At 38.5% G+C, this 26,405-nt stretch overlaps 1 protein-coding gene and 1 long non-coding RNA gene across 7 annotated transcripts in view; one reads left to right on the top strand and one right to left on the bottom strand.

Annotated features, from left to right (window-relative positions):
• rims1a (regulating synaptic membrane exocytosis 1a) overlaps positions 1 to 26,405 on the top strand; it is a 71,515-nt gene that overhangs the window by 24,511 nt on the left and 20,599 nt on the right. For 2 of the 5 annotated variants that reach the window (XM_077582735.1, XM_077582732.1), the window contains exons 5-17: positions 7,820 to 8,097; positions 9,176 to 9,864; positions 15,645 to 15,685; positions 16,407 to 16,520; positions 16,617 to 16,716; positions 17,422 to 17,545; positions 18,739 to 18,756; positions 19,793 to 19,839; positions 20,931 to 21,046; positions 21,127 to 21,257; positions 22,690 to 22,861; positions 22,946 to 23,099; positions 23,350 to 23,403. In XM_077582735.1, coding sequence (XP_077438861.1) covers positions 7,820 to 8,097; positions 9,176 to 9,864; positions 15,645 to 15,685; positions 16,407 to 16,520; positions 16,617 to 16,716; positions 17,422 to 17,545; positions 18,739 to 18,756; positions 19,793 to 19,839; positions 20,931 to 21,046; positions 21,127 to 21,257; positions 22,690 to 22,861; positions 22,946 to 23,099; positions 23,350 to 23,403 — 2,038 coding nt within the window. The remainder of the gene's footprint in view (positions 1 to 7,819; positions 8,098 to 9,175; positions 9,865 to 15,644; positions 15,686 to 16,406; positions 16,521 to 16,616; positions 16,717 to 17,421; positions 17,546 to 18,738; positions 18,757 to 19,792; positions 19,840 to 20,930; positions 21,047 to 21,126; positions 21,258 to 22,689; positions 22,862 to 22,945; positions 23,100 to 23,349; positions 23,404 to 26,405) is intronic. The other 3 variants (XM_077582737.1, XM_077582736.1, XM_077582733.1) reach the window with 2 other exon arrangements.
• LOC144061862 (uncharacterized) lies at positions 3,860 to 24,891 on the bottom strand. Of its 2 annotated transcripts, none has more exons than XR_013296286.1 (3): positions 24,660 to 24,891; positions 7,867 to 16,463; positions 3,860 to 5,126 (listed from the first exon to the last, which is right to left on the bottom strand). It is a non-coding gene; the product is annotated as an uncharacterized LOC144061862 (long non-coding RNA). The 2 variants fall into 2 exon arrangements; XR_013296287.1 differs by having other exon boundaries at positions 7,867 to 8,033.

The raw sequence follows: 26,405 nt of genomic DNA, 5'->3' as shown, positions 1-26,405 counted from the left end.
AGAATGTACAGTACATAAGTGTTGAAACTGTATTTGTTAGTGAAGTGTCAAATGTTTCTAGGGAGTACGTTGTTGGTCTGTTAACAAAACCATAGAAACATAAATCATTGGGCGTTTCTAAAATGTATTCAAAGGTTGCAGCGCACCATATGTTAGTTTTGTATTTAGAAATGAATCCTCTGAGTTTCTTTATATATTAATTCTATTGCTTTACTGTATTGTAAGGCATTGTAAATGGCTGCCATGATGTGTACTGCTGCCCCTGGGGAGGTGTTGTGGGCTCAGAAACTAGTCTTGTCTCAAGCTTTCACAGATTTTCTCAGAAGACCTCAAGATTGTCTCACTCTCCTACCGCTACAGAGCTGATCTGTTAAATCCATTTCATTGAAAGCCTCTGAACCCGATGCAAGTAAACTACCACACTGAAAACTTTGGATGGCTAACCTCTTGAGAAAAAATTCATCTAGTGATGACAGGAATGTGCTATTAAGGTTGAAATATCTCAAAAATGTGTTGCAAATGTCTATTGATCCAACTCAGAAATGATGTGCTGCTTTGTGTCGCGGCACAACACAGTCGAAAAAGCCTGAGCGATGTGCCATCTCCTGTTAATGCCACAGCGGCTCATGATTACTATTGATTGCCAGTCTCACGAGTTGCGTCCGCCTCCACGTGCGCCTCTCATTGACTGGTCACAAGGGGGCCATCTTTCTTCTGCTTTTTGCTGTCCATTACCATAAGATAGCATAAGTACACATATGCACTGGGAAACATACAGTATGGTCTCACCGGAGTGATTAAAACATTAGATTATTACATTTCGTTCGTTCACTCATTCATTCAATATTTCATTCCACTTCCACAACTTGACTTACTGTTGTGCGCATGTAAGAGCGTTTAATTCCCTCGTGATTTGTTTTGCGACTTACTTTGCTTTAGTGCACGAATATATTACATTGAAAGGGCAAATGGACTTGTTAAAGAAAGATCCTGCAACTGAAGATGATCTCTTTGTCTGGATTACAAACATTGGGCCAGTATAATGACATTCACACTGCTACGTATAAGGTAAGCCTGCTGTCGACACAGGCATGTACGTGCGTCTTCTGTTGGACTACACAATCACTTTATGGTTTATTTTGAATTTGATTGGGTGCTATTTATATTGTGTTATATAGTGTTTATAGAAATCATTTGTGAAGTGACGTTAGAGGCAAGGAACTTTTGGAGCAGCATGCTAGTAATAGTACTACCGGTACTTCACATATTAGTTGTTTGACTGCTACTTTTTATTTTTCTTCGTATACATTCTTTTGGCTGTTGGAAAATACTTTTGGTGCATGACTGCCGTTGGCGAATTTCTTTAGCATGCTAAAGAAGGTGTGCAGTAATATGGTAATGTAATGGTTTTTCTAAAACAAATTTCCCCCCAAAATGTGACTTTTATCTTCTTTATGATGCATTTTTTTGATACTTTCGTGACACCTTGACCACCAGGGACTCCGGTTAAATTTACACTGCTCCAATTCCGATTAACTTAAATGCCAATATCAATTTTTTGGTATCATTTTTGCTAAGCAGGTTTGTCGATATCTTCTGAATGTAACTATTAAAATAATGTAATTAGTAAAGTAACTGTTACTTTTAAAAGCGAGTAAACAGTAAAGTTACCAAGTAACTTTTTCATGCGAGCGTGCAAACTATACGATGTACAGTAATTGTGGGAATGATTTGTTTGACTGTGTTACTGTGTATTAGCCATCTCGCTGTATGCGCAAGTGTACTGTACATGTACTGTACATGCACTGTATGCGTGTGTGATTGTGTTGCGGGAGAGCTGCGGTGTGCTGATGTAGTACCTCATTAGCTGCTGTGGACACTAATCTCCTTTGTGGCAGTCTTTCATCTTTAGCTCAGGATTTATAGACGCCCACAGTCGCATGCTGCCGGTGCCATACGTCAAGCTGTCATTGGCTGCTACTACTTCCTGTTCCCACCCCTCAACCTCCTCCTCTTCCACCTACCTTTCTTTCTTTTGGCCAAATGTGTGTGTGTGTTTATCACCTGATAAGTGGACGTATTTGGTGTGTTTTAGCTGGATCAGAAGCATTAGCAGATCAATGTGGTGATCAATACAGTAAGAGACAGATTGTGACTTTATGTGATGGGAACTTGCAACTTGACTGTTCATACTTGGTAACAACATGGTTGTGTTAAACTGTGGTGGTAAAACAGGACTGTCATAGCTTTATGGTACACAACTGTTTGGGTTTGGTTAGCTTAAAAGAAGGTAGCAAAGCACTAGGATAGAAATCCGATCATATTTACAAAATTAGTTGATTAAAGTACAGTATTAGGTTATTGTTTAATCTTAATGTTTTATTAATCTTATTTTTAGTATACACAACTTAACTCAACTGTTTTTTTTATTATAAAGTACTTTAAAACGATCATTGTTGCATGTAAAGTGCTGTACATGGAGCAAAAATCAGTCATGAAAATGACAGCTAAAACAAAGTAACACAAAATAATAAACATAAGTAGGTAAGTAAATCAGTAAATTTAATAAATAGTAATGAATTAATAACCCAAGAAGTAGGTAAGTAAATAAATGAATAAAATAAATATCAATAAGTTAACAAAATACAGCAGGCATCACAAAACACTGAATCAATGCCGAGTCTCATGCTGAGTCAAAAGCCAAAGAAAAAGATGAGTTTAAAAAGTGGGTAGAGAGGGGGATTGCGTAATATTTAACGGAAGGTTGTCTAAAATAGATACACTTTTGTTCTAATGAGGATGCCACCATAGAATATAATTACAGAAGATGAGTGGAAATTTGCTGCTGCAATGAACGGTGTGTTTGTGTGCTTTTTTTGCATCCTGTAATTTAATTTGCTGATTAGATTTTTTTTAAAACATGCATTAGATACTCAGAATCTTATTTCATACACATGGACATACACCTCAACAATGTCGAAAATATTTTATCAAGTCATTGATTTTTAAAATTAAACCATAAATTGTGGGTGAAAATTCCATGTTCTCTCCAGGAAATCCATCCACAAGCACCACACATTTCATATACAGTACACATGACCAGCGATGCACATACTGTATGTGGGTGCAGACCTCCTTTACCCCCCACTACATGCACACACACACGTACACACACACATGGGCGCACACAGGCACAGATGCTGCAGGACGCCAAACAAACACACACGGGTTTTGTGTCCTAGTTTCCATCTATGGAGAAGCTATTCTCTCTGTAGTTTGCTTTCACTCACAAACTGATCTCAGGGGGATCTTACTACGGTGATGTGAACCGCTGCTGCTGCTGCAGTTGTTGCAGCATTGTGTGTATGTGGATCACAAACTGCATATGCTCATTCTTGCCGTATATGTATTTGATATTGTCACCATTGTTTTTGTGTATCTGTTTCTATTTATGTGCTTCCTCGCCTGTTCCTCACCAGGGAAGTAATCTAATATTAGAGATTATAGAGGTTGTAGCTCATGACACCATATCTCCAGCATTCTGGTCTTTTTGATGTGTGAAAAGCTCACTACATCGCTAAATAAAGGTACACACCATACATACCTGAAGACTCACATACTAACCTCACAGTCAAAACATCCATGGAGTTTCCAAATTTTTTTGCCCCTTGCCTGAGTTTTCTCGTAGAACTGCGGCTTCATCTTGCATTCCAAAATCCTGCTGTGAATGTGAGTGACTGGTTATTTGTGTATATGTGCCCTGCAACTGATTGGCGACCAGTCCAGGTTGTACTCCTCCTCTTGCCCAAAGTCAGCTAGGGTTAGGCGGAAGCTCGCCAGCGATCCTAATAATAATGAATAGAAAATTGAGGGGTGGATCACTCTCATCAAATTTGTGTAGGCTACTTCTAAACTAATTGTATTTGCAAAATGCAAATATCCAAACCGAATAATCAGAAGTTATTGTATTGAATTAATTTTGTGATGAAGAAAAGAAGACATAGAAAAAAAAGAAAAAAAGAGTGCGTCACACTTCACCAGATGTCAGTATGGTTGTGATTCACATTCAATCACCAGTTGACTTTTTACAATAGTCCTTAGAAGATTTATTTACTTACAGCACCTATAATGCTGAATGTTAAAATTTCAACAGTCAAATGAAGTTTATCTAATTGTTGAAAAACAATGATAGATGATTTTTAAAGAAATACCTATACAGTATATCCTAATGTACCATTTTTCCTTAAAACTGCATGAAATTAATGTCAATTTTCTATTCTTCTAATTTGTAGTTGCTGGTCATAAAATAGCCACTCACCCATCCCTATTAAAAATCATCAGCATTATTTAAAAAAACAACAACATAATAATTATTTTTCATCTTGAAGTGCAAAAGTCTTTTCTGTAACCTAAATTTTCTCTGATACATTTATCCAACAGGTGTGAAGTACACTATAATTGATAGAGGCGATAGCAGTTGAATAGTTCAAATTTGAACGCTTGTACAACAGAATGCTTGAAAAGCTTTACATGTTGCAGAAATGAGTAATAATACACATTTATATTCATGTAGTTGTATTACTGTACTTCCATACCCTATTGTGCTTTCGTACAGGTTCCCCCGCTATATCGCAATTCACCTAACATAACATACATAGCAGCTTTTATTGCACAAATCCTGGCTATAGTGCATTTACGTACAGTAATGGTCAGGAATGTGGGAAAAGACAACCTTTCTTGCCAATACACTTTTTACATTATTTTCTAAATTGCAGATATATTGTAGTTAGGTCTGGAACATATCTTCTGTGATGAACGGTGGTTCGCTGAATATGTTTTTTTTGTTTTTTTTAATTGACCAATTCATGATACCCTCCCTGGTAATTCAAACCTATATAAAATATTTCGATATGACCGACTTACACATCATAAATCACATGGAGGATGTTTTCAACAAATATATAATGTCCCACGTGAGTCTGTGTGTGTGTGTGTGTGTGTGTGTATTTGAACACATTCTCCCGCTTTCCCTGGTGGTGCTGGGCTGTTTGGCAGGATAAATATAGCTGCGGCGTCGGTGTAAAGCTGTTTTCTCCTCAGCTTTTGTAGCTTTAATCAAAAGCAATCTGGAGGAGGGAGAAGTGAAAGAGAAGGGGGTGAGGGAGAGCGTGAGTGGAGGGAGAGGATGGGGAAAAGGGGGTGGTGGGTATGGCAGACGGCAGAGTGTTTTATTTTAGCTCTCTTTAAATAGTCATTGGGGAGTGTTCAGGAGTAATGAGAACCCTGGTGGCTGGAGAAGACGGACTGACTCTAACCTCGCATCTCTCTCCTCCTCCATCCTCCGTGTGTCTGTATTTCACGGCCAGCCACACTTCCTCCGTCACTGAATCTGATATAAACCCGGGCTTATGACTACGACTGCGCTCATGCTGCAGGGCCTTCGTGCAGCGCTTCCTCTTTTACACAATGATTCATCATATCTATTCTGGGATGGAATCACGTCTGTCGTCAATATCAACTGTCACTCCTGTAACTAATAGTTATTGATCCGTCACCGTTTGTTTTCTAAATGAATTAAGTGGTCTACACTCTATAACGTCAGTCATTAATGAAACATGCCTGAATAATCTCCCAAAGCTGACATATTTCAACATGCAACTACTGAAAGGAAGTTAACCAAAATCTGCATCTCTCCTTTGTCCTTTCATTCAATCACAAAATTCAGGTGGTTACTTAGTTGGTTTATAGTGAAACAAATGACAATTTTCATCATTACATAATAAGGTATTACATAGCAAAATTAAAATGTAAGCTAAATGAATGGCGCTATAGCCAGTTACATTAGAGTTTTGGTGACCACTGACCCGACTTTTAAATCTTAGATCAATCTTGTCGTGTTGTGTTACTATAGCTAATCCAAAATACTATCTTGTCTTAATTGACAGTTCAACAGCGCTAAACAAAACAATGCACTCAAAATTATCCAACCCTTTTTTGCTCGGTGCCGGCAGCTATTGGGAGCTGGCTGTTCCATTTACATTGCACCACTCCCATTTGTTACAAAATATGCCGCTAGAAAGCTCAGCTTAGGTCCAACACCTGTAACTGCAGTATTACGATAGTAGGACTACATTTCCCATTATTCTTAGACACAAAAGCAGGAAATAGTTCTAGTTGATGAAAACAGGCCTGCAATTGAGTAGATGCTGATGCAGGGCACAAATCATTTACACACACATTTGTGTCTCGGTTTTGTGGTCACAGTCTTCATTTCGATATATGTTCACTGTAAAGAAAATCAATTGTGCCTCGTCTTGTTAGTTCAAAAGTGAAAGAATGAATACAGAAATGATTCTACCGACGGTGAAGCCGCACACTTCCCAGCATGCTTTGCTTTGTTCATGATCTGAAATATCTTATAAAAGCCTTTCTCTCAACGTCTCATTGGCTGCAGTGCCGATCTCCAGAAATACAATATGTCATTTCCTCTTTGATGTTAAGAGCATTTGAAGCTTCTATAAATGGTGGTTTGTAATGTCGATATCTATTGCAGTTCAGTATTGACGTTTATTTTTGAAAAGTTATACAGTACATACAGTACATTGAGGAGGACTCTATTTTCCTAGACAGGAACATTTGGCGTAAAAACTGTCACATCTCAATTTTCAGAGGTGGGCAATTCCTTCTCTCCGTCAGCCCCATCGTTGATGGATGCCCACATTTTCGGTGAGTACTTCATGACCCGAAGCCTGTGAAAAATACACGGACTGAGGAATGACTGAAGCAGATTTTTGTCCGTCGATCCCGGTCAGTACAGACGGTCCTTCTTGACGGAAACGATGAGAACGGAGACGGAAGTGCCCACCTCTGTCAATTTTAATGCCGTCGCAAGACTGGTGTCTGCCTTGTTTGTGGCCGCGTTGCGCCTTTCTGGGTGTCCTGACGGACACAGCTGCTGTATATCTGGCATTTGGTAGCAGAAAGTAGTGCATCTTAATTTTCACGCTGGGGCTACTCTAGTCTGGTGTGTTTGTAAATTTGGTAGAAGAGCTACGCCTCCCTGGGCATTTCGACGCTCCGAGCTACCAGCCCTACGGCACATTTTGCAATTTGGTGACCAAGGAAGTCTATTGTGTGGTGTAACACGATTTTGGTGCATTCGACTTGATTGAGGTGTAGGCAGACAGATAGGATGTTTGTCGTAGTATTTCCTTCATAAATATAACAGCGTGGGACAATCCCTCTGAATCATTGTAGAAATCAATTCATTGAAAAAATTATTAGCACTATCATCTTAAAAATATTTTAATGACACCCCGATTGCACGTCACAACTTGGGGTGAGATTTGGGGTGCGGGTCCCACATGGACGCACGATTGAATGGGGTGCAAGGCAGTCTCGAATTGCCCACGGCACATGCACGGCCGATCATCCGCAAGGAACGGGGGATCTTGCAGTTTTCCTTCCTGCACTCTGTTCGTGCCAATCTCATCCCTCAGAGACAAGCGAGTGAATTTGCTTCTGCAATGTCAAGCACGGTGTGTGTGTTCCGAACGGACCCCTTCATTTTAATGCGAATGAAGGATTCCACTACGATTGTCCGGGAGTAGACAACGTTCCATCCAATAACGGCACATGCAAACACCCCTTTTCTAGCTGTGCCTGTCTATGAAAATACCAAAAGAAAAACTCCTCCCATGCGCAGTTAAACTTGCGCTAGACTTGGGCTGGGCACGACAATAGGGCCCCATGTTAAAAAAAGACAGTAGTTTGTCAGTGTTTGTGTATAATCTGTGAATCAAGACTGTTATTTTTGTAGGTCATCTGGGTTTGTAATAACTGCCGAAAACAACAGGAGATACTGACCAAGCCAGGCGAATGGTTCACCGGTCCGTCAGGAAAGCCCACTGGTCTGGGTTCCGCCATCAGTGAGCCATCTGTGTGCCAAACCCTTGGTGATAAGAAGCTCCGATCCCACTCCCAAGCCCCTCCGGGCTCCACAACATCCTTAGACCCCAACTCAGCCAGTGCACCTGGGAGCACAGCAGGAACAGACATCCGGTCACGAAGTGAACCACCACGAGACACGTACGTTTTGTAAGCAAACTGCATTCAAAATCAATAACAATCACCTGAGAATCCTTTTTAAAGCTTTGAGAAGAAAAGAGCATTGATGTTTTTAACTCATCTCGAACAGAGGTGGGCAAAACCGTCAACACAATAGCCGTCATTGACAAATGCCCACTTTTTGGTGAGTGCTTCTGTATTTTCGGCGAGTGCTTTATGACGTGAAGGCTTGAATAAACTTCACAGACTGTGAAGGACCGTCTCCGATCGACGGACATCAACCTGCTTCAGTCAGTGGTCAGTACGGGTATTTTTATGAGGCGCCACGTCATAAAGCACTCGCCGAAAGGTGGGCATCCGTCAATGACGGATCGTTGTATTGATGGTTTTGCAAACCTCTGCTCTCGAAGTAGCATTGTATTTGATATACAGTGCTGTATAAAAGGGGTGTGCAAAAGACGATTCGATGCATATCTTGATACATTGGGTACAATACAATTCAATGACGTTTCATTTTAAAGTGGAACGATTCAGTTCGATTCATTACGGGATTATGATTTGATCCAATATCAGTTCAGTATAATGAAAAAAAATCCTTGTCATTTTACAATATGAATGAACTTGTCAGTAGTAAATGTGGCATTTCATTCAAGATATCTCTCCAATAAAAGACGATTAGATAGGTATCTTGATAAAATTTTAAAGTGGAACAATTCGGTTCCGTTTGATGCACTCATCTTTTAAATCAAAATTGATTTTCTGATTCAAATCGTTACACCACCCATATACAGTATTTAACTAAATGTAATGTGATACATTTAGCTTTCAATTCGGTTGACATTTTCATCTGGACTTTAGACAGATTCTCTCACTATCAACTCAGAGAATCTCTGGGAATTGATTCCAATGCTTTTGTAATAAAATCATGGAACAATGCTTGAACAGTTGATGACCTACCTCAATTATCATGTGTATAAATGAAAACTAGGTCTACAGAAGATATAGCAGTTAGATAAGTACCCACTAAAACACATAAAAAAATAATAATTTGAATTTTAATGTTTGTTTTTTATTCTTTTGGTCTCCATTTACATATGCATTATTCTAGGAGAAATGGAGGAGGTGGAGGAGGAACTGGACGAGGCGAGCGCAGGTCAGGCCACCCCATGCTGCAAACCCAGGTTTCCATGGACCGAGACCTCCGGGGTGAATCCAGGGAACACAGGGAAAGTCGGCGGCTCACAAAAGGACGTTCTTTGGAGATTGATCCAGTTGGAGAAAGTGGTGGGTTGAAACGGACACAAGAGGGGGGCTACCAACACACGGGCCACAGTGGTGGCCCCCCTCGTCAAGCAGGGCCAGTCCCTTCTGGAGGCCGGGGCCATCCTGGAACAGTACAAGGCAGTGCAACAGGAAGTACGGGGGAGGTGAGGGATGGTATCGTTTCTGGACAGAGGACTGTCGGTGGACTGTGTGAACACACCCTTGCGCAACAGGACCACCCCCCTCAACTCAGAGAACCTCTGAGTTCAGGGCCTGGATCAGCCCCTGGGCCGGGGCATGTAGTGAGACGAACAAAAAGGAACAAGGCTGAAAGCATGCTACGCAATGATTCACTCAGCTCAGATCAATCGGAATCTTTGCGTCCACCACCACCCAGACCATACAAATCGAAGCGAGGGCTGGGGGCTGGAGGTAAAAGACAGACCAGTGTCAGCAGTTCAGAAGAGGAGGGAGGGACCACACCTGAATACAGCAGTTGTGAGGATGCTGAGATTGAAAGTGTGAGCGAGAGAGGTAAGACTTCTTAATCGGTGCTATTTTCCATCCACCACATAAAAAAAAAACAGTCACACTCGTCAGGGATGTACTGGCATGTGTGTGTGACACCCAGACGTGAGATAACATATCTGTCATTGAAAGGACAATTAAACATTAAACCATTGCAAACACTATCAGAAAGTAATATTAGTATGTTATGAAACACATAAATTAAATGGATTCACAGATACACAGAAAAATACCATCCAAAATTGCTAGTCGTCCAACTAGTTTTCAAGGAGTGTACACTGTTGTAGTTTACTTTGTAATGTAGTGTAATAAATAATCTTTACATCCTAGCTCCTCTAGCAGTACCGTCAACGGTGGAGTATTTCTGGGTGATGTAAACCCTTGTTCATATTTCATACATCTCCCTCGTCACACAAAAAAACTCGTATACTCTCTTGGAGCGCATGCACACTGCATAGACTCTGTATATTGAAACTCCGCTCACAAGCGATCAGCAAGACACAACAGCCCTTTTAGCCAGTCATCCTGCACCCGCTCTCCAGGCATGATCAATCAACCCACGCTTAATCCAACTGTTACATGAATAGAACAGTTTGAGATTGGGCGTAATCAGTTAGTCATGCCTGGAGAGTGAAGCGCAAGGATGACTGTTACCGTCTCAGATGCTACATTAGTGTAGCAACAGAGCTAACCCAATACCCCACACGTCAATGTGCCAATATAAACGATAAAGGGTTATATCGTACGGTGGATGTTTTTATATTGCACTACAATATATATCGTTATATCACACAGCTCTATTTTTGATATTGGAAGCATCCTCCCCGAAAATGTAAAGCTTTGTAAGTGTTGTAGCCCCGATATTCCAATAACATCTGTTTGACTGGACTATAGCCAAACTTTAGTGTGTCTGCCTTGACACCAAGTTGGAAAAGTTCAGAACCAAAATTTGTGTGATCATCAGGCAAGCAAACAAATGATTCATAGAAATTCAAGTACTGGGAACAGAGTATTTGTTGATCACATGATTTAAAAAAAGTTACTAAGTATTGTGTAATAAGGTAAAATTAAACTGCAATTCCTAAACGACTGTTTCACTTTCCTTCTTCTGAATGAGTGCCCTAATACCAGAATTGATAAATTCTTAATAAACTACGAAAACTCACGTATGAAATTAATCGACAAAGCCAAAAACAAAGACCATTTCTACTGTAATTACAGTTATAATTAGTTTTATAAACATAAAATGTTTCTTTTTATTTTATTTTAGTTGATTTGGTCAGTTTTCATTAGCTAAAATAACCTTGATCTGCCTTCGGTAATATTGCAAAAACAGAGAAGTTATTGTTGTATTTTCTCTTAAATATGCACAAGTAACATGATTCTCAATAGCATGCTCAATTTGTAACTGATTTTAAGTGCAGCATTTGTTCTCTGTCCATCTTGCTTGTAGAAAAACGTCAGCGCTTACCACATTTGTTGTTTTTTATACAGAATGTTCGCTTCAGGCCAGAGCCAGCAGCCTGACTGTCATTGTGACCAGCGTGCATGTTAACTGTGTGTTGGACTGTGTGCGTTTTTGTGTGTGTCCAAATGCTTTGCTGAGTGTCATATTATATTGTTTTCAGCTTGGCCCTGAGGGAGTGAGTTGGTGGTGACAGTTGCGCTGAGAGTGTACATGTGTGTGCATGTTTGTGTGTTTGTGATAGGTCCGTTTGACCCCATTTGATTTCAATGTTGACCTTGTGTGGCCTCACATAGCAAACTATGTCCTCAAGCCCGAGAAGACACGGCTGTTTACGATCTAACGTTGTTATTTCCAAGTGGGGTGATGTCACATCACTAGTGCTCGCCATTCTTTAGAACTAGAGCTCATTGCTGAGCGTCCAGCAGCAATAGAACTAAATGGAGCCATATTAAAGTATTACTAATTTTATTATTATTATTTTTTGGGCTAAGGTTCAAATTCCGGTTTTTGAAGAGAGTTACTCCTCTGTACATGGTAATTATTATCAGTTGGAAAATCCAGATCTAAATCACGACGCACGGACAAATAGATGTCAATTCTGCGTTTAACTTTCTACGAACAATAAAAAGACATTGCATTCATGTCACTCGGCTACGGGTGTCAAAATTATTGCGTTAATATCTCGTTAACTTAAAAGTGCCTTTAACGGCACTCATTTTTTTAACGCTCGATTAACGACCACCTCTTATTTGGAAAGCCTCAACTAAGCACTTCCACCCGTTCTCTGCTTTGAAAGAACGCACTCGGTTAGCTGTTAGCAACGAGCTAACCGTTGCTACAAGAGGTGTCCATGGGCTCTCACCCCTGTGAGAGCCAAGAGCCGAATGGACGCCGTCTTGTCACTCGGAGTGACCCCAAGCCACATGACCATTAGATGTGAAGCATGTTTTACACAGCAACTTTTAGTAGAGAGGCGTCACAGTGCATCCAAGAATTTAACAAAATAAAAGCATTCAACGACGTGAAAAGGAGTTTCCATAACACAATTTAGCAGTAATAAATTAAATTATACTGCATATATTTGTGGGGAAGTTGTATTTTATAATTTAAAAATGTGCAGAAGTTCGCAAGTATTATTATTATTTTTGAAAGTTTAATAAAATGATTATTTCTTGGATTACTATGTTCACATTTTTGCTGCGTAAACTTAAGATGATTAGTTTAAAAAAATAAAAATTGGTTTTCATATCGTCAACAGTTATTGAGATATGTTATAAAGTGACTTATTGAGATGAAACAAACTGTATTTCTTTCATAAAACGGTAAATTCCATGCTACTCCAACACTAGTGGCGAGTGTCTGTCACACAAAGGCACATATGGAGAAACATGCACAATATATAGCCTTCAAATTCCCAATTATTTTCAAATTGTATATTTTAGAAATTGAGGGGATTTTGATATCAGAGGTTCCACTGTATATTCAAGAAAGTGCATTAATTTACCAGACAGATCCAGACAGATCATTTCAGGTCACACTTAATAATAACAGTGCCAACTTAAACAAGCTTGCGGTATCTGATTGTTGCTGCATTCCGCAAAAGTCAAACTTAGATACAACACCAAGCATTTTGACATTGAGCAAGTGGAGCTTTAGAATGAGCAGTTCTTGTCAGAGCAGGTTTTACTGTCTACACTCCAGCATGGCAGAGAGACACTGCTTCTTTTTTTTTTTTTAGCTTGAGTCTAAGACAGGATCAATTATGAGATGTGGTTGCTGGCAGCCGAGAGGCATGCAGGCTTTTAAATCATTTGACTTTTTAAAATCATTGTGAGATCACAATGGAAACACTCACTCACACACACTCAAATATGCTGTCAGTCTTATATGTACAGTATAGCGCCTGCTATGTAAAAACATCCTCTTAAACACTACCAGGTCAAACACTGGAAAGCAAATATTGCCGCAGTAAATTGAATGCGTTATTGTGAGGAAAAAGGGGCTCGGAAAATTGAAGGATTGATTGATATTTCCACACAATGCTTTTACACCGTTTTCTGTTACTTTTATTGTCTTGTATTAGATTTTATGTTACCATCTACCATGTAACACAACACTTGTTGAATTCCAGGTGAAGAGAGACAGATTTGAGTACTCTCCCAGTTTGATTTGTTCACTAGTAAACCCTATACCTATGTTTTCAGAGAGAGAGAGGGGGGGGGGTGGTTGGTGTGTGTGTGTGTGTGGGGGGGGGTATTTTTCAATATTTTTATTTTTCAATAAAGACAGTTTCGGTGAATGCACGTAGGAAACTGGTGGCGTGCAGTAACTCCAACATGGTTAAGAACCACTGCTCTAACATCAGCATTGTGTTGAATGCAACCTGTGACAGTTTACAGATTGGATAATCACTTGTGACCAGACTGTATATTATATATGTTTGCATGTATTAGTAACATGCACAAATATGTAATTAAATCCATCCATGGGGTCCTGACTCTATGGCCAGGCGTTTTTATGACTGCAAACATAAAATGTTCAACCACGTGGCCCAACACTGCACAGAATTATATTCATGCATGAGTTCTGAAACTGAGAACTCAGTTTGCCTTAAGATTACATAATGCCACTATAAATTGTCACAACCCATTCTCCTCATAGTCTGCCTGCTCCTCGGGACTATTGCTTCTGTTTTACTCTTATTTTATTGTATGTCATAACAATGGCGTGGCAGTGGTGCACACATTTCAACAACACCTCCCTGCACATGTGTACAGAAGAAAGTACAGCTGGGAGAACCCCTGAATAATATTTTCCATCATTGAATAAAAATGATATATTTTGTTCAGAGCTTCTCATGACAGTTGACAATAAAATCAAGGATGATTGAATCAGTGACAACTGATGACAGTGACAATATGATCTCACTTTTCATGTATTGACTTGTGAGTGCCACAACTCTCATGAAATTATTGGTTGCCTGACAGTTCCTAGTTTAAAAAAAAAAAAGTTAGTCTAATGTTTAATGACATGTGACAAAAGTGTAAAATGGCACCAGAAAGAGATGGTTCGAACTGCAGACGAAAATAAATTGCAGCCAAGTATTGAAGGGATGCGAGTCTCTGTCCTGATGACTATCAGTGTGCCCTTGAGCAAGGCAATAAATGCAACTGTAGACTCAGCCAGACAACAGAACATTGTGCAGTACACACAGCGGAGTGAAAATTTCCACTCACAAATGAAAAATGGCTTCATAAACAAATAATAAAAGACTCTACCTTACTTTGCTGAAAACAAGGACAGTTATTTTAGTTTCAGTGACTTCTGGAGTATATTCTTCTTATCTTCTGTGTTTTTCTTAACACCCTTTGTTGAGTCTGGTCCATTTTTAGAAGAAAAAAAAAACGTGGTGCAAAATAGCACAAAAAGACAAAATAAAACACAAAACGTAGATTTTATTATATTTGAGAAACTGAGTACAGATGATGAAGCACAATATTCAGACTATTCTGTCGCCTCGTGTGACTTTGTCCATTTTTGGTCAAATTCTGAATTGGAGAGGTCCCACTACTCTATGGAGAGGTTACATTTCTTAATTACCGGTAGTCTTCTTTTTTACGTGGATAAAAAAAGGGAAGAAGATTAATCAAGTAACCAATTAATTACAATTTCTCTACTGTTTTCCTTGACCCATGTTAATGTACATTATCTATCAGTGTTTGTTTGTGTGTGTGTGTGTGTGTGTGTGTGCGTGTGTTTAATTTAATAACAAGCAGGTCCTAAGACATTAACTCTTTGACTGCCAAAAACGTTAAATAACGTTTAGTAAAATCTTATGGAGTACCAAAGACGTTAAAAGACGTTTGTTTCAAAACAGAGGTGAAACTAACCATTTTCTATTGTTGATTACTGAAAAACGGAATAAGGTAGAAACAAACTTTTTTTTTCTGATGAAAGATGAGAGTCCAATCTTTCATTTGGTAGTACGTGTGTTTCCATAGTCCAAACACATAATTTTCTGTGGACCTTGAAAGATCAGTCAAAATGCTTAAATCGGCTGGCACCCACGGCATCCCTTTTCTGAAAACGTCTGGCAGTCAAAGAGATATGTACATTTGTCTTTCTCATACTGCTTCCAGTACAAAAATATACATATCTAAGACTGAATATTCAATAAATTGTAATCACATTGTTAAGGTATTAAGGTATTGTTCTGAATTTAGCAAGAAGGACTTACACAGTCAAGTCTATAGTTGTGGTGTATATTGAAACGGTTACCTCACTTTTACTTTATCAAGCCCCCATCTTTGTCTTGCAGGTGACTGGGAATGCTACCCTCATGACCCCACTGTGTGGCATGTAAGTATTTTTCTACCCAACTCAACTTTATTTGTACAGCAATATACCAGCCACAACTGTAACCAAGTGCTGTACATAATATATAAATGACAATAATTAAAATAATTAACTATGCAATTGTAGAAAAATAAAAACATAATTTGCTAATTAAAATATACAAGATCTTCCTTTACATTTCAATTTAGCCTTCAGGAGGTGCATCGTTTTGTTCCCTTTTGTTACACATGTTGTGTGAAGCTGTTTGTAGATAAAATAATGGTGTAAGTTTGATGACTACAATGACCACTCTGAGACCAATAGGACAATAGATATTTATGGGCAGGATACTGTAATTGTAATCTTGCGATCACAGCACGTATACCACTCACATTTGCTCCAAGCTGCATTTGAATGCAAACAAGCTGGGTTTGAATGTAAATAAACAACTGCCGTTTTCAGTTAACACCTAATAGTCCATCTGTTTGTAAGCAATGTAACTTAATTTTTCTTATTTGGGCCATTTTTCGCCAAGTGGACGTCAGCCGGCTGACTCCATGCGGGGCTCCTCGTGGTTTTATCATTGTAGACAAAAACATTTTTACTATTATTATTATTTTTTTCTACTCTATTTTCAACAGGCAATTATGCAAGCACCAACTACCCACTTCAATTTTGAAATTAATATTTATATTTACATGAAAAGGATACATGGTGGTGTTAAACATATGTTTTTTTGTTGCAGCATCCTGTAACCTGGCAGCCATCCAAGGAAGGTGACCATCTGATTGGCAGGATCACCCTTAGTAAGAAGAGCACAACCATGTCAAAAGAAGCTGGGGCTCTGTTGGGATTGAAAGTGAGGGTGGTATTGGACAATTACAGCCTACACACTGATGCAAGACAAAATATATGGTTTCATGTTCCTCATGGCATTCCTCTTTTTTCTTCGTAGGTGGTTGGAGGTAGAATAACAGAGTCGGGGCGATTAGGTGCCTTCATTACCAAGGTCAAGAAGGGCAGCCTGGCTGATGTGGTTGGGCATTTGAGAGCAGGTACACTGAACTTTCGAGTGCTCAAAAATACAGAAGAAGCCCAACTAATCATGTCTTCAACAGTCTACAAAAAAATGTAGTATTTATTTATTTGTGTCAAAATTATCGCGTTAATATCTCATTAACTTAAAGTGCCTTTAACGGCACAAATTTTTTTAACGCTCGATTAACAACCGTCTCTTATTTGGTTAGCCTCAACTAATTGGAAATGCACTACAGTATAGCATAAGTTAATACTATAATGCACTAGAATCGCATCTGTCAGTATTTACACATAATTTCAGAAGAAAAGTGCAATTTAGCAAAGAAACGGTTAGGATTCCATGTCGTTTTGTTCTATAAAGGATTTGTAGTGTCATTTCGGATTTATGTTGAAGATTTTTTTGCAGGGCACACAGTTCCCCATAAAGTCTGAATCAAAAACAAACATATAAATCCTGCGAGACGGTTTACAGGAGTAAAAATGTATTATTAACCTTAAAAAACCCACAGAAGTTGTTTTTGCAAAAACAAACTAATAATTTAGTTAAAATGGAAAAACTGTGTTCATAATATACAGCGCACGAATCAACTTAGCCATCTTAGACATGTGCATCTTTATTTAGAGAAACATGCCTGGATGTTAGCGAGACTAGCAATCCATGCTGTATTGCTAATCACATAAAATCACTTTGACACGAGCTATTACACAACATATCATTTCAGGGGACGAAGTCTTGCAGTGGAATGGAAAACTGTTACCAGGTGCCACCATGAAGGAAGTTTACAACATTATCCTGGAATCTCAAGCGGAGCCCCAAGTTGAGCTAGTTGTGTCCCGTCCTATTGGGTAAGTTGTTTCTAAACTATTGACAGCTCATGTGATTGAATATGTACACACATAGGCTCAATTCAGACATAATCACTCACTGGCCACTTCATAAGATGCACTTGACCGTCAATGTACAAAAACGTTATGAAAAATTCTACCTTTTAAAAAGACAATGTCCAGTTTTGATGACATTTGTTTTAAATTTGATTGTTTACTTGCCTATTGCCTTTGTGAAGACAATTAAAAAATATATATTTTTTATGTGTTCCCATCAGATTGTGCCACAATATTTGTGCTGTTGGAAAGTCTGGAAATGAAACATATCCATTTCATTTCACATGTACTGTTCATACAAACAAAATTGGGTGTAGATAGATTTTTCACAGATTACAAATGGTCAATAGCATTCTGTAATTTATTTGTGCTTGAAATATAGTTTAAATGTACAAAAATGTTCTCAAAAATGATCATACTTAACAAAATTATGAAACCACCTGTCATGAAAACCATAAGAGATTATCCAGCAATATGTTCTTTAATGCAGAGTCTCTCAATTTCAGTGACATTTTATATTTTGAACTGGAACAAGGAATAACATTAAACCCCTAGAACTATTGATTTTCTGCTTGCAAAAGTCAATAGCTATCATTCTTAGTCAAGAAATAATTGTGTTACTATTTTTGTAAGACATTTTATTAACCAATAACTTACATAACTTTTGAAATAGTGACATTGAAAATTGCAATTTCCTTAAACCAATGGCTTTTTTTTTTGGTGAAAATTTTATTTATTTATTTGCTTTAAACATCTCAAGATGCTGGCCACCTCTGCTAAAACCGGCTACCTTCTGATCATACAGAAGATCATTCAATTCTACCCATTGAATGAAATTATTAATATATGCAATATCAGTATTTGATTCAGGTTCTTTTTTTGTGTTTTGGAGGAAAAAATGAAAAAATATTTTCGGAGGGTGACGGAATTCATGGCAACATTAGCATCTACTTTAATAGCAAGACATTCAAATTCAAATAGGCTATTTTCAACATCATTGGTATTATTTTTTATTGATACTGTATTATAAATTTGAAAAGTCATTTTCAACATTATTGATATTGTTTATTTTTATTTTTATCAACGTTTACATAAATATTTGCATTGTTTTGGAACACAAATTGAATGTATTAATTTCTTTCCAAACACTCACAAAGGGTGTATAGAAAATATCAGTAAGTAATCTTACCATTTTATTAGGACCTTTTTATCCTTCATGCTTTTGGAAAAATAGTCCCATATTGCTGGTGACATTTTGCATCCCACAAAGTGCAGATCTTTCCTTTAGATGAGCACGTGCGCAAATTGGCTTCTTTGAAAATCGCTGCAATTGTTTCTTCAGTTATATTTTCTAACTCGAAGGGATGCAAAATGGGAGTTGATTATCAAAGTAGAATTGTTTTCCACAAGCCAAATTAGCCAGCATTCCAAGAAGAAATCATTTGATGCTTAACATGCTCCAAACTTTGCTAACCCTGCTGTTTTGAATTTTGGCTGCTGGAATTGATGATGCACGATTTGAGTTCATTTTAATGGTGCTTGCTTTATTGATCTTATCTGTATGCGTCTTTTTTTTCTTCTTCTTCTTATCATTATTATTATTGTTATTATTATTATTATTATTATTACTATTATTATTAGTAGTAGTAGTAGTAGTAATAGTAGTAGTAACAGTAGAGATAGTATCAACTACATATGTACTTATATATTGTATGTATTTAGTTTCCATCACACACCACTTACAGTTACCAGTAACATATAGATCAATATATCAAACTAAATAATATAATCACATAAATGCCAAAGTTCATGCAACAAAGAATCCTGGACTTAACATCGGGAACATAGTTAACGAAATGTTACAAAATAACATCATGCAAAGATCTTCACATCATCATGCTTTGTTTGGTTTTGTAAAGATAGTGTAAGATTTTTTTTTTTTAGTATTTGTAGTTTTAGCTTGATGCTCATCATTTAATAATGAGTGGACCATACAAGTAATGAGTCTGAATTAAGAAACGTCCCCATTCCACAATCATTTGCTTTGCCATGTTTCCTAACAATGCGTTATTTTAGCTTAGTTTGAATACTACCGTATTTCCGAATCAAGCATGAAAGCCTGTGCGTCCATAAAACTACTAACTTTACTGCATTCAATCCAGCTAGTTGTAAACATGACAAATCATGTATTTTCTGTTTTGTCTTTTTCAGTGATATCCCAAGAATCCCAGATACATCCCACCCGCCATTAGAATCTAGTAGGTATCTCTTCAATTATAGAGTAGAAGCTCTAAAGTTGAATATAGTCCATTCTATGAGGCTCATCAACTTCATGTTTTTAAAATGTGGGGCAAAAAAAAAAAACATTGAGATCAGTTAAAATTGAATACTCTACCGTAGTCAAAACACTGCCTCATAAAGTGAACAGGCAATTTTTCAAGTTACGTTTTAGGTTTTTACCTGTGTAACTTTATATCAAGCACTGTGACCAAGCTGAATGATGAAACAACATGTTTCCAATTACTGGTATCTTTCTTATATGTATAGATAGTTTATTTGACTCTCCAACCAGCTCATCTGCCCCTACAGAGTGTAATAGATTCTTATGTTCTTATGAAGCATGAGCAGTCACAGTGTATTTATTATGGATAGGCCTGAAATAACACAGCAGCCATCTGACAGTTTTCACAAGCGACTTCCTCCAAATAGAGAAAGTGCTGTACTGGCCATTAAAAGCCCTAACACTCAAGATGCTATGCACACAATGTGTAATGCCAAAGACCGGTACATCTCTGCAGATTCTTCGGCCTTTTTTTTTTTTTTGTCATTTTGATTTGTCCAACAAGAACAGAACTGTTTGAATTGATCGTTTCACTTTCTGTGTGTTATTCCATGTTCCAGCCTTTAAAGTCTGCTGTGTTGTCACCAAATATAGCTGGTTTGTGAACATTGGGATAGCGCTCCAAAACTACACAAGGGAAGTGACTAAGACAAAATGTTTATGAACAATTATTCCAATTTGTAACTGCATTCTCACGCAATACTTAAATTTTGATATATTGGTGATTAGGTGTTCTACTCACTTTCTAGTGTTGCCATAAAATCTGCGAGAGAGAAAGAGAGGCTCTGACAAACTGCCAAGATCAGAAAGCAAATCTACAGTGACAAGTCCAAACTTGAAATTTCAAGTCACCACAACAGTCATGAAAAACCACTGCAACTTTTTTTTGTAGGAAAAAAGATCTAAAAAATACTCCAAGTATTGCAGAAACTCTTAGTTTCCCGTTGCAATAGGCTCCACCTACAATTCTTGAGATTTGCAAATCCTTTTTTTCTTTTTGCTTCATAGCAGGTTCAAGTTCATTTGAGTCCCAGAAGATGGAGAGACCATCTATGAATCTTTTATCTCCCACCAGTCCCAGAATGATTCTAGACGCTCCACAGCTAATGCCAGGAAAACTTTCTGTGAGTGTTTATGCACGGTTATTCTGTCTCACATGCTGAAGTCTCTGGACCGAATTTGTTTATATGTATTCGTCCTGCAGGTGAAGCTGTGGTACGACAAAGCAGGTCACCAGCTAATAGTCAATGTGCTTCTGGCGGTAGAGCTTCCTCTCCGGCCTGATGGACGACCCAGAAGCCCATACGTCAAAATGTACTTTCTTCCTGATCGCAGGTACATCCTGTCATGTGTTCTTGTTCAATATCAGTGGTTCTTAACCTGGGGTTGGATCGAACATTAAAGTGATCAGACAAATATGTGCAATATGAATTCATATGTATAACGGAGCATAAGGTGTTCCACAGGGTTCGCTTCTGGGGCCATGGTTGTTTTAAAGTGCTCTATAAATATAGTTGAGTTGAGTTGAGTGATGATAGTCAGCATCCTATCTGTAAGATTTGTAATGCGAAGTCGCGCAATTTTAGCCTAGCACAACTGTCATTCTAGCAAAACTAAAGGAACACAATGCTTCCTGAATTCAAGGTGAAGAGAACCAGATTTGATGAAAAGGCTACTCTCCCTATTCATTTTGTTCACCAGTAAACCCTATACCGTTGTTCACCAATTTCTGTCCTGGAGGTCCAGAGTCCTGCAGGTTTTAGATGTTTGTTCCACTAGCACACCTGATTCATTTAATCAGCTCATTAGCATTCCAAATAACGATCCTGATCTTTAGTATCAGGTGTGTTGGTAGGCAGAAACATCTAAAACCTGCAGGACTCCGGACCTCGAGGACCAGAATTGGCGAACCCTGCCCTATATCTATGTCTTGAATTAAAAAAAAAAAAAATCACATTTTATTTTTCATTAAAGAAGGGTTACGAGAATGTGCATAGGAGAATGGTGGGGTTCAGTACCTCCAACAAGGTTAAGATCATGAAGTGGCCACACCAATTATGTTTTTAAATATTTCAAGTTTGGGGTTAGCCCAAGTCCTTGTAATGAATTACATAACTCAATACGATGTTCCACATACACATGTCTGTCTTTGGATGTCAGTAGGGGCATCTTATTGACATAATGCATTTCGTAGCCCCTTACCCTAACCTTAACCATCACAACTGATTGGCTAACCATAACCCTTAACCTAACCCCAAACAAAATCCAAATTAAACCTAAACTCTAAAACCAAGTCTTGACCCTCAAAAAGAGGTCTGAACTTGTGGGGCCCACCAAAATGTCCCCACAAGGACAAGTCGGTCCCCACAACGGTAGTTAAACCAGGAAAAAAATTGAGTATGGCCTCCATAATGTAGCAAAGACAAAGACACACGCACACACACACACGCACACACTCATTGACATAATGCATTTCCTAGCCCCTTCCCCTAACCTCAACCATCAAAAATGATTGCCTACCCCTATTCCTTACCCTAACCTCATCTATAGCCCAATTCAAACCTAAACTCTAAAACCAAGTCTTGACCCTCAAAAAGAGGTATAAACTTGTGAGGCCCAGCAAAATAGCCCCACATGGACGGGTGGGCTCCACAACTCTGTAAAATCACGAAATGTTGGCCCCACTATGTAACAAAAACAAGACCACACACACACACACGCACGCACACACAATGTTAATATTTGTGTCTGGATGTGTTTAAAATAGTGACAAGAGTAAACGCAGGACGAAAGCAGTGAAGAAGACGTGTGAACCCAAGTGGAACCAAACATTCCTCTACACTCACATCCATCGTCGGGATTTCCGTAACCACATGCTGGAACTGACTGTGTGGGACCAGCCCAGGTCACCAGAGGAGGACAGCATTTTTATGGGAGAAGTAATATACACACACGCTGCATGTTTTTTTTTTTTTTTTAAGTTGATAAGAATCAGTTATTTAATACAATCTTTGACTTGACAGATCCTTATAGAGCTCGAGACAGCCTTGCTGGACGACAAGCCACATTGGTATCCCCTCCAAACGCATGATGTCTCATCCATACCGCTCCCCCGACCTTCCCCATATCTGTCTCGTCGTCATATACACGCGGACAACCCTGGCAGGAAGCTGCAGCGTAAGTATTGCATGTCTGTACTTGTACTTAATGAGTGTTTGTTTTTAAGCTCTGTCATGTTCTCTGTGTGTTTGCGTGCTCTGGGAAATAGACAATCTTTTTTTTTTTTTTAACAATCATAGCCTTTATATAACATGTACTGTACGTCACTGTTAATGTCTGCTTTTACTTCCCTCCCCTAATACTTCACGTGTACTGGAATGCGTCCATGCCTGCGCGTGTGTCTGTGTGTGTGCTTGTGTGTATGTAGGTTCACAGCGTGTAACAGAGCCTGAATTTGAGGGTACAGCAGTAGTTTCGAAAGGTGGGTGGGGATTGTTTTTTTGTACTATGCAATGTTTCCAACATTTGTTTCTGTGTAGTGATTTTTCTATGCTTATGAATGAAATGAAATGTCAAGGGAAATTAATATTGAACATAAAATACAGACACTCAACAAGTGACCATCTAACACTTTCACCTGGGTGGGGTATTGTCAGTAAGGTGGGGGCTTTAGGACCCAGATGCGGGAAGGCAGGGCAAGGAGGCAGAGGTGTAGTCCAAAAAGACGTTTTAATATCTAATCAAAAAAAACTTCAAAATACAAAATAAACTGAACTAACAAAACATGAAGCTAAACGTGACAAAACAACTAAGGCGAGACTAACAACATGACATGGATCCTGATCAGGCGAAGAGGTCAGCGTGACGTGGCGAAAGACTTACGACAGTTGCAACAGCAAAAATGAACCGACACAGACAGGGGGGAGACAACCGACTAAATACACCAACACTAATGACATGACAAGACACACCTGGCTTAGGGCACTGATTGGATGACACATGAGGGTAATGGGGAAAGGTGGACACAATCAGGGTTGACACAGACACCACACGAGGAAGGGCAAGTGACCAGAAACGAGAGGAGTCAGACTTTTCACAATAAAACAGGAAATGACAAGACAAGGGGAAAACACAAGGAAAACATGACAGGGAGTAAACAAGACTGAAAATAAACATGACAGGTATAAGCTACAATGTTGTAGACACACTGAAGTGACTCCTGACAGAATGTTTGTTAGAATGCTTATTTATTCCCCTCAAAATGACTGCATTAAATTGCTGTAATTTACTAATTGTCATATACTGCATTTAATAAATCTTTTAAATTATTCTACACTTATTGACTGTTTGATTAACATTCATGCCACTATGCTGGTGTACAAAGGCTAAATAATAATGATCAGTTATTGGCTATTTCAGAATATTCCTTTGCATCACTCAAAATGTTTTGAGTAGCTGACTGAAAATGAATCAGCTCATTTTTGAATGGTTATGAATGGAACTAATACATTAATGAACCTTGTTGGTTGGGAAAATTCACAAAAATAGTGGTATGAAATCTTTAAAAAATCATCTTGCTAAGTGAAGCTTATAAACAAAGGCAACACTAAGATCGGTGTGAATACAGTATTTTTACGGCAGCAGTAAGCTCAAACCAAGAGAGCATTTTTTGATTGAAACAAAATAAAACGCAAAGGACCAACCACACTGAAGGATTTTCGTGATGAAAAATCTTACCATCATCCAGTCACCTTCCAACTTTTTCTGAAAAGTTCCTGTTCTTAGATCAACTCTTTCACAGATGGGCTTTTGAGAAACAAACTGTTTTGTAAAACAAACCATCTGGTGTGTCTGGTTAGGTATAAATGGGACAGAAAAATGGTGGATCCACTCAAAGAGAAACTAGTGGGCCATTGCAAGCTTTGAGGTATTGCACTGTTGGAAATGAAGCCAGGGACCTTGGGATCAAAACAAAAGCCCAGCAAGGATGCACATATGCCTTCAAGGCTGATCACTCTCTTTATGTCTATTTTTATCTTTAGATGACGTTCTGCTGCAACAAAGAAGGATTTGCTTTATTATTTTAAAATACAAAACACGGTTATATAAAAACGAAATAAATAAGTGCTTTCATATTCACTCCCCTCCAAAAGTATTGGAGCTCAGTGGTTGATTTCTTTGGTTCTGCTGTAGGCTAAACACATTTAGATTTGACATCTAAAGATGAACACGAGACAAGAGATCAAGAGTTCAGTTTTTACTCCCAGGTATTTGCATTTGGATATGATTCACAACATACTTCATTTGGTGAGAGTATTGTAAAAGATTATATATTTAGGCTATAGTGACTATTAACATTTGCTTACTGCATCAAATTGTATGCATCACATCCATACACTAATGCAGTAATGAAGTCATAATTGCAGTAAATACTTGGAGGAAAAGCACTTCTAGGACATAAATATAAAACAATCAAAAGAAAAACAGTAAGTAAGGTGGTAACTGAGCGTGTCTTCTTGTGCAGCTTGACAAAGTATTTGTTAGATTAGGCCTCTTTGGCACATAAGTAGGTGACTTGAGGCAGGCTGTTGTGTCGCTCTGACCTTTTTCCTGGATCTGCATCTTCCTATCTATCTGCACCCTTGCGCTGCACACTTACCAGTTGGAACCAGTTAAGACAGTTGTGTCACATGGGCTAGGCAGAGCCGTTCCTCCTGTGTGGGAGCGGCCAAGACAGTGTACGATTAGGAACCATTTTAGACAGATTAGACTTTCTTCCGCATCTAGCAGAAAAAGGCTCCACAGATTTTTCTGGCACCCATTAAATACAGTAATTCAAAAGAGATTATACAGTATTCTAGTAATTACTTTTAGTATAATATTGCAAAAAATTGCATAAAAGTTCCCTCCAAACTTTTCAGCTGGTGCCGTGACCCGGATCCATATTATGCTACTAGTTCATAGCATGTCATTCATGACCTCGAAACATATTGGCATCGTAAAGCAACGACTCTTATACGTCATCAAGCAGATTAAAGAACCTTTCCCAGAAGAAGCCAGGCAAGCCCCAAGCCAAGCCAGTGTTACACAGATGAGCTTGCATATTTGGCATCATGAGCATATTCGTTTTTACTCACAAAGCTTTTGCCCTTCAATCACTTTGGTAAAGGGTAAACTTATTTCATCATTCTTTAAAACTTTTTACCAGCATTTTTTTTTGACTCATATCTGTAATTTTTGGCAAATTCCATCCTGTTCTTGCATTTTTCGTCATCATTCAGTACTATTGTTCATGACCTTCACTTCTTCCCTTTGGAAGTTGTTTCCAATGTTACTACCTTGTTTTGAGGTCACTCTTTACAGCTTTAAAATGTTTTGGGTCATCAATAGCTGTCATTTTCTTTGGTCTAGCTGTTCAACTTTTGTTGTAATAATGTAATGCGTACTCCAGTGGCTTATTTCGGCCTCCTGTTTTGGGTGGAA

The sequence above is a fragment of the Vanacampus margaritifer genome, chromosome 12, assembly GCF_051991255.1.
Source record: "Vanacampus margaritifer isolate UIUO_Vmar chromosome 12, RoL_Vmar_1.0, whole genome shotgun sequence".
NCBI lineage: Eukaryota > Metazoa > Chordata > Actinopteri > Syngnathiformes > Syngnathidae > Vanacampus > Vanacampus margaritifer.
The sequence above is the reverse complement of the archived record's forward strand: the minus strand, read 5'-3'. Positions and strand labels throughout refer to the sequence as shown.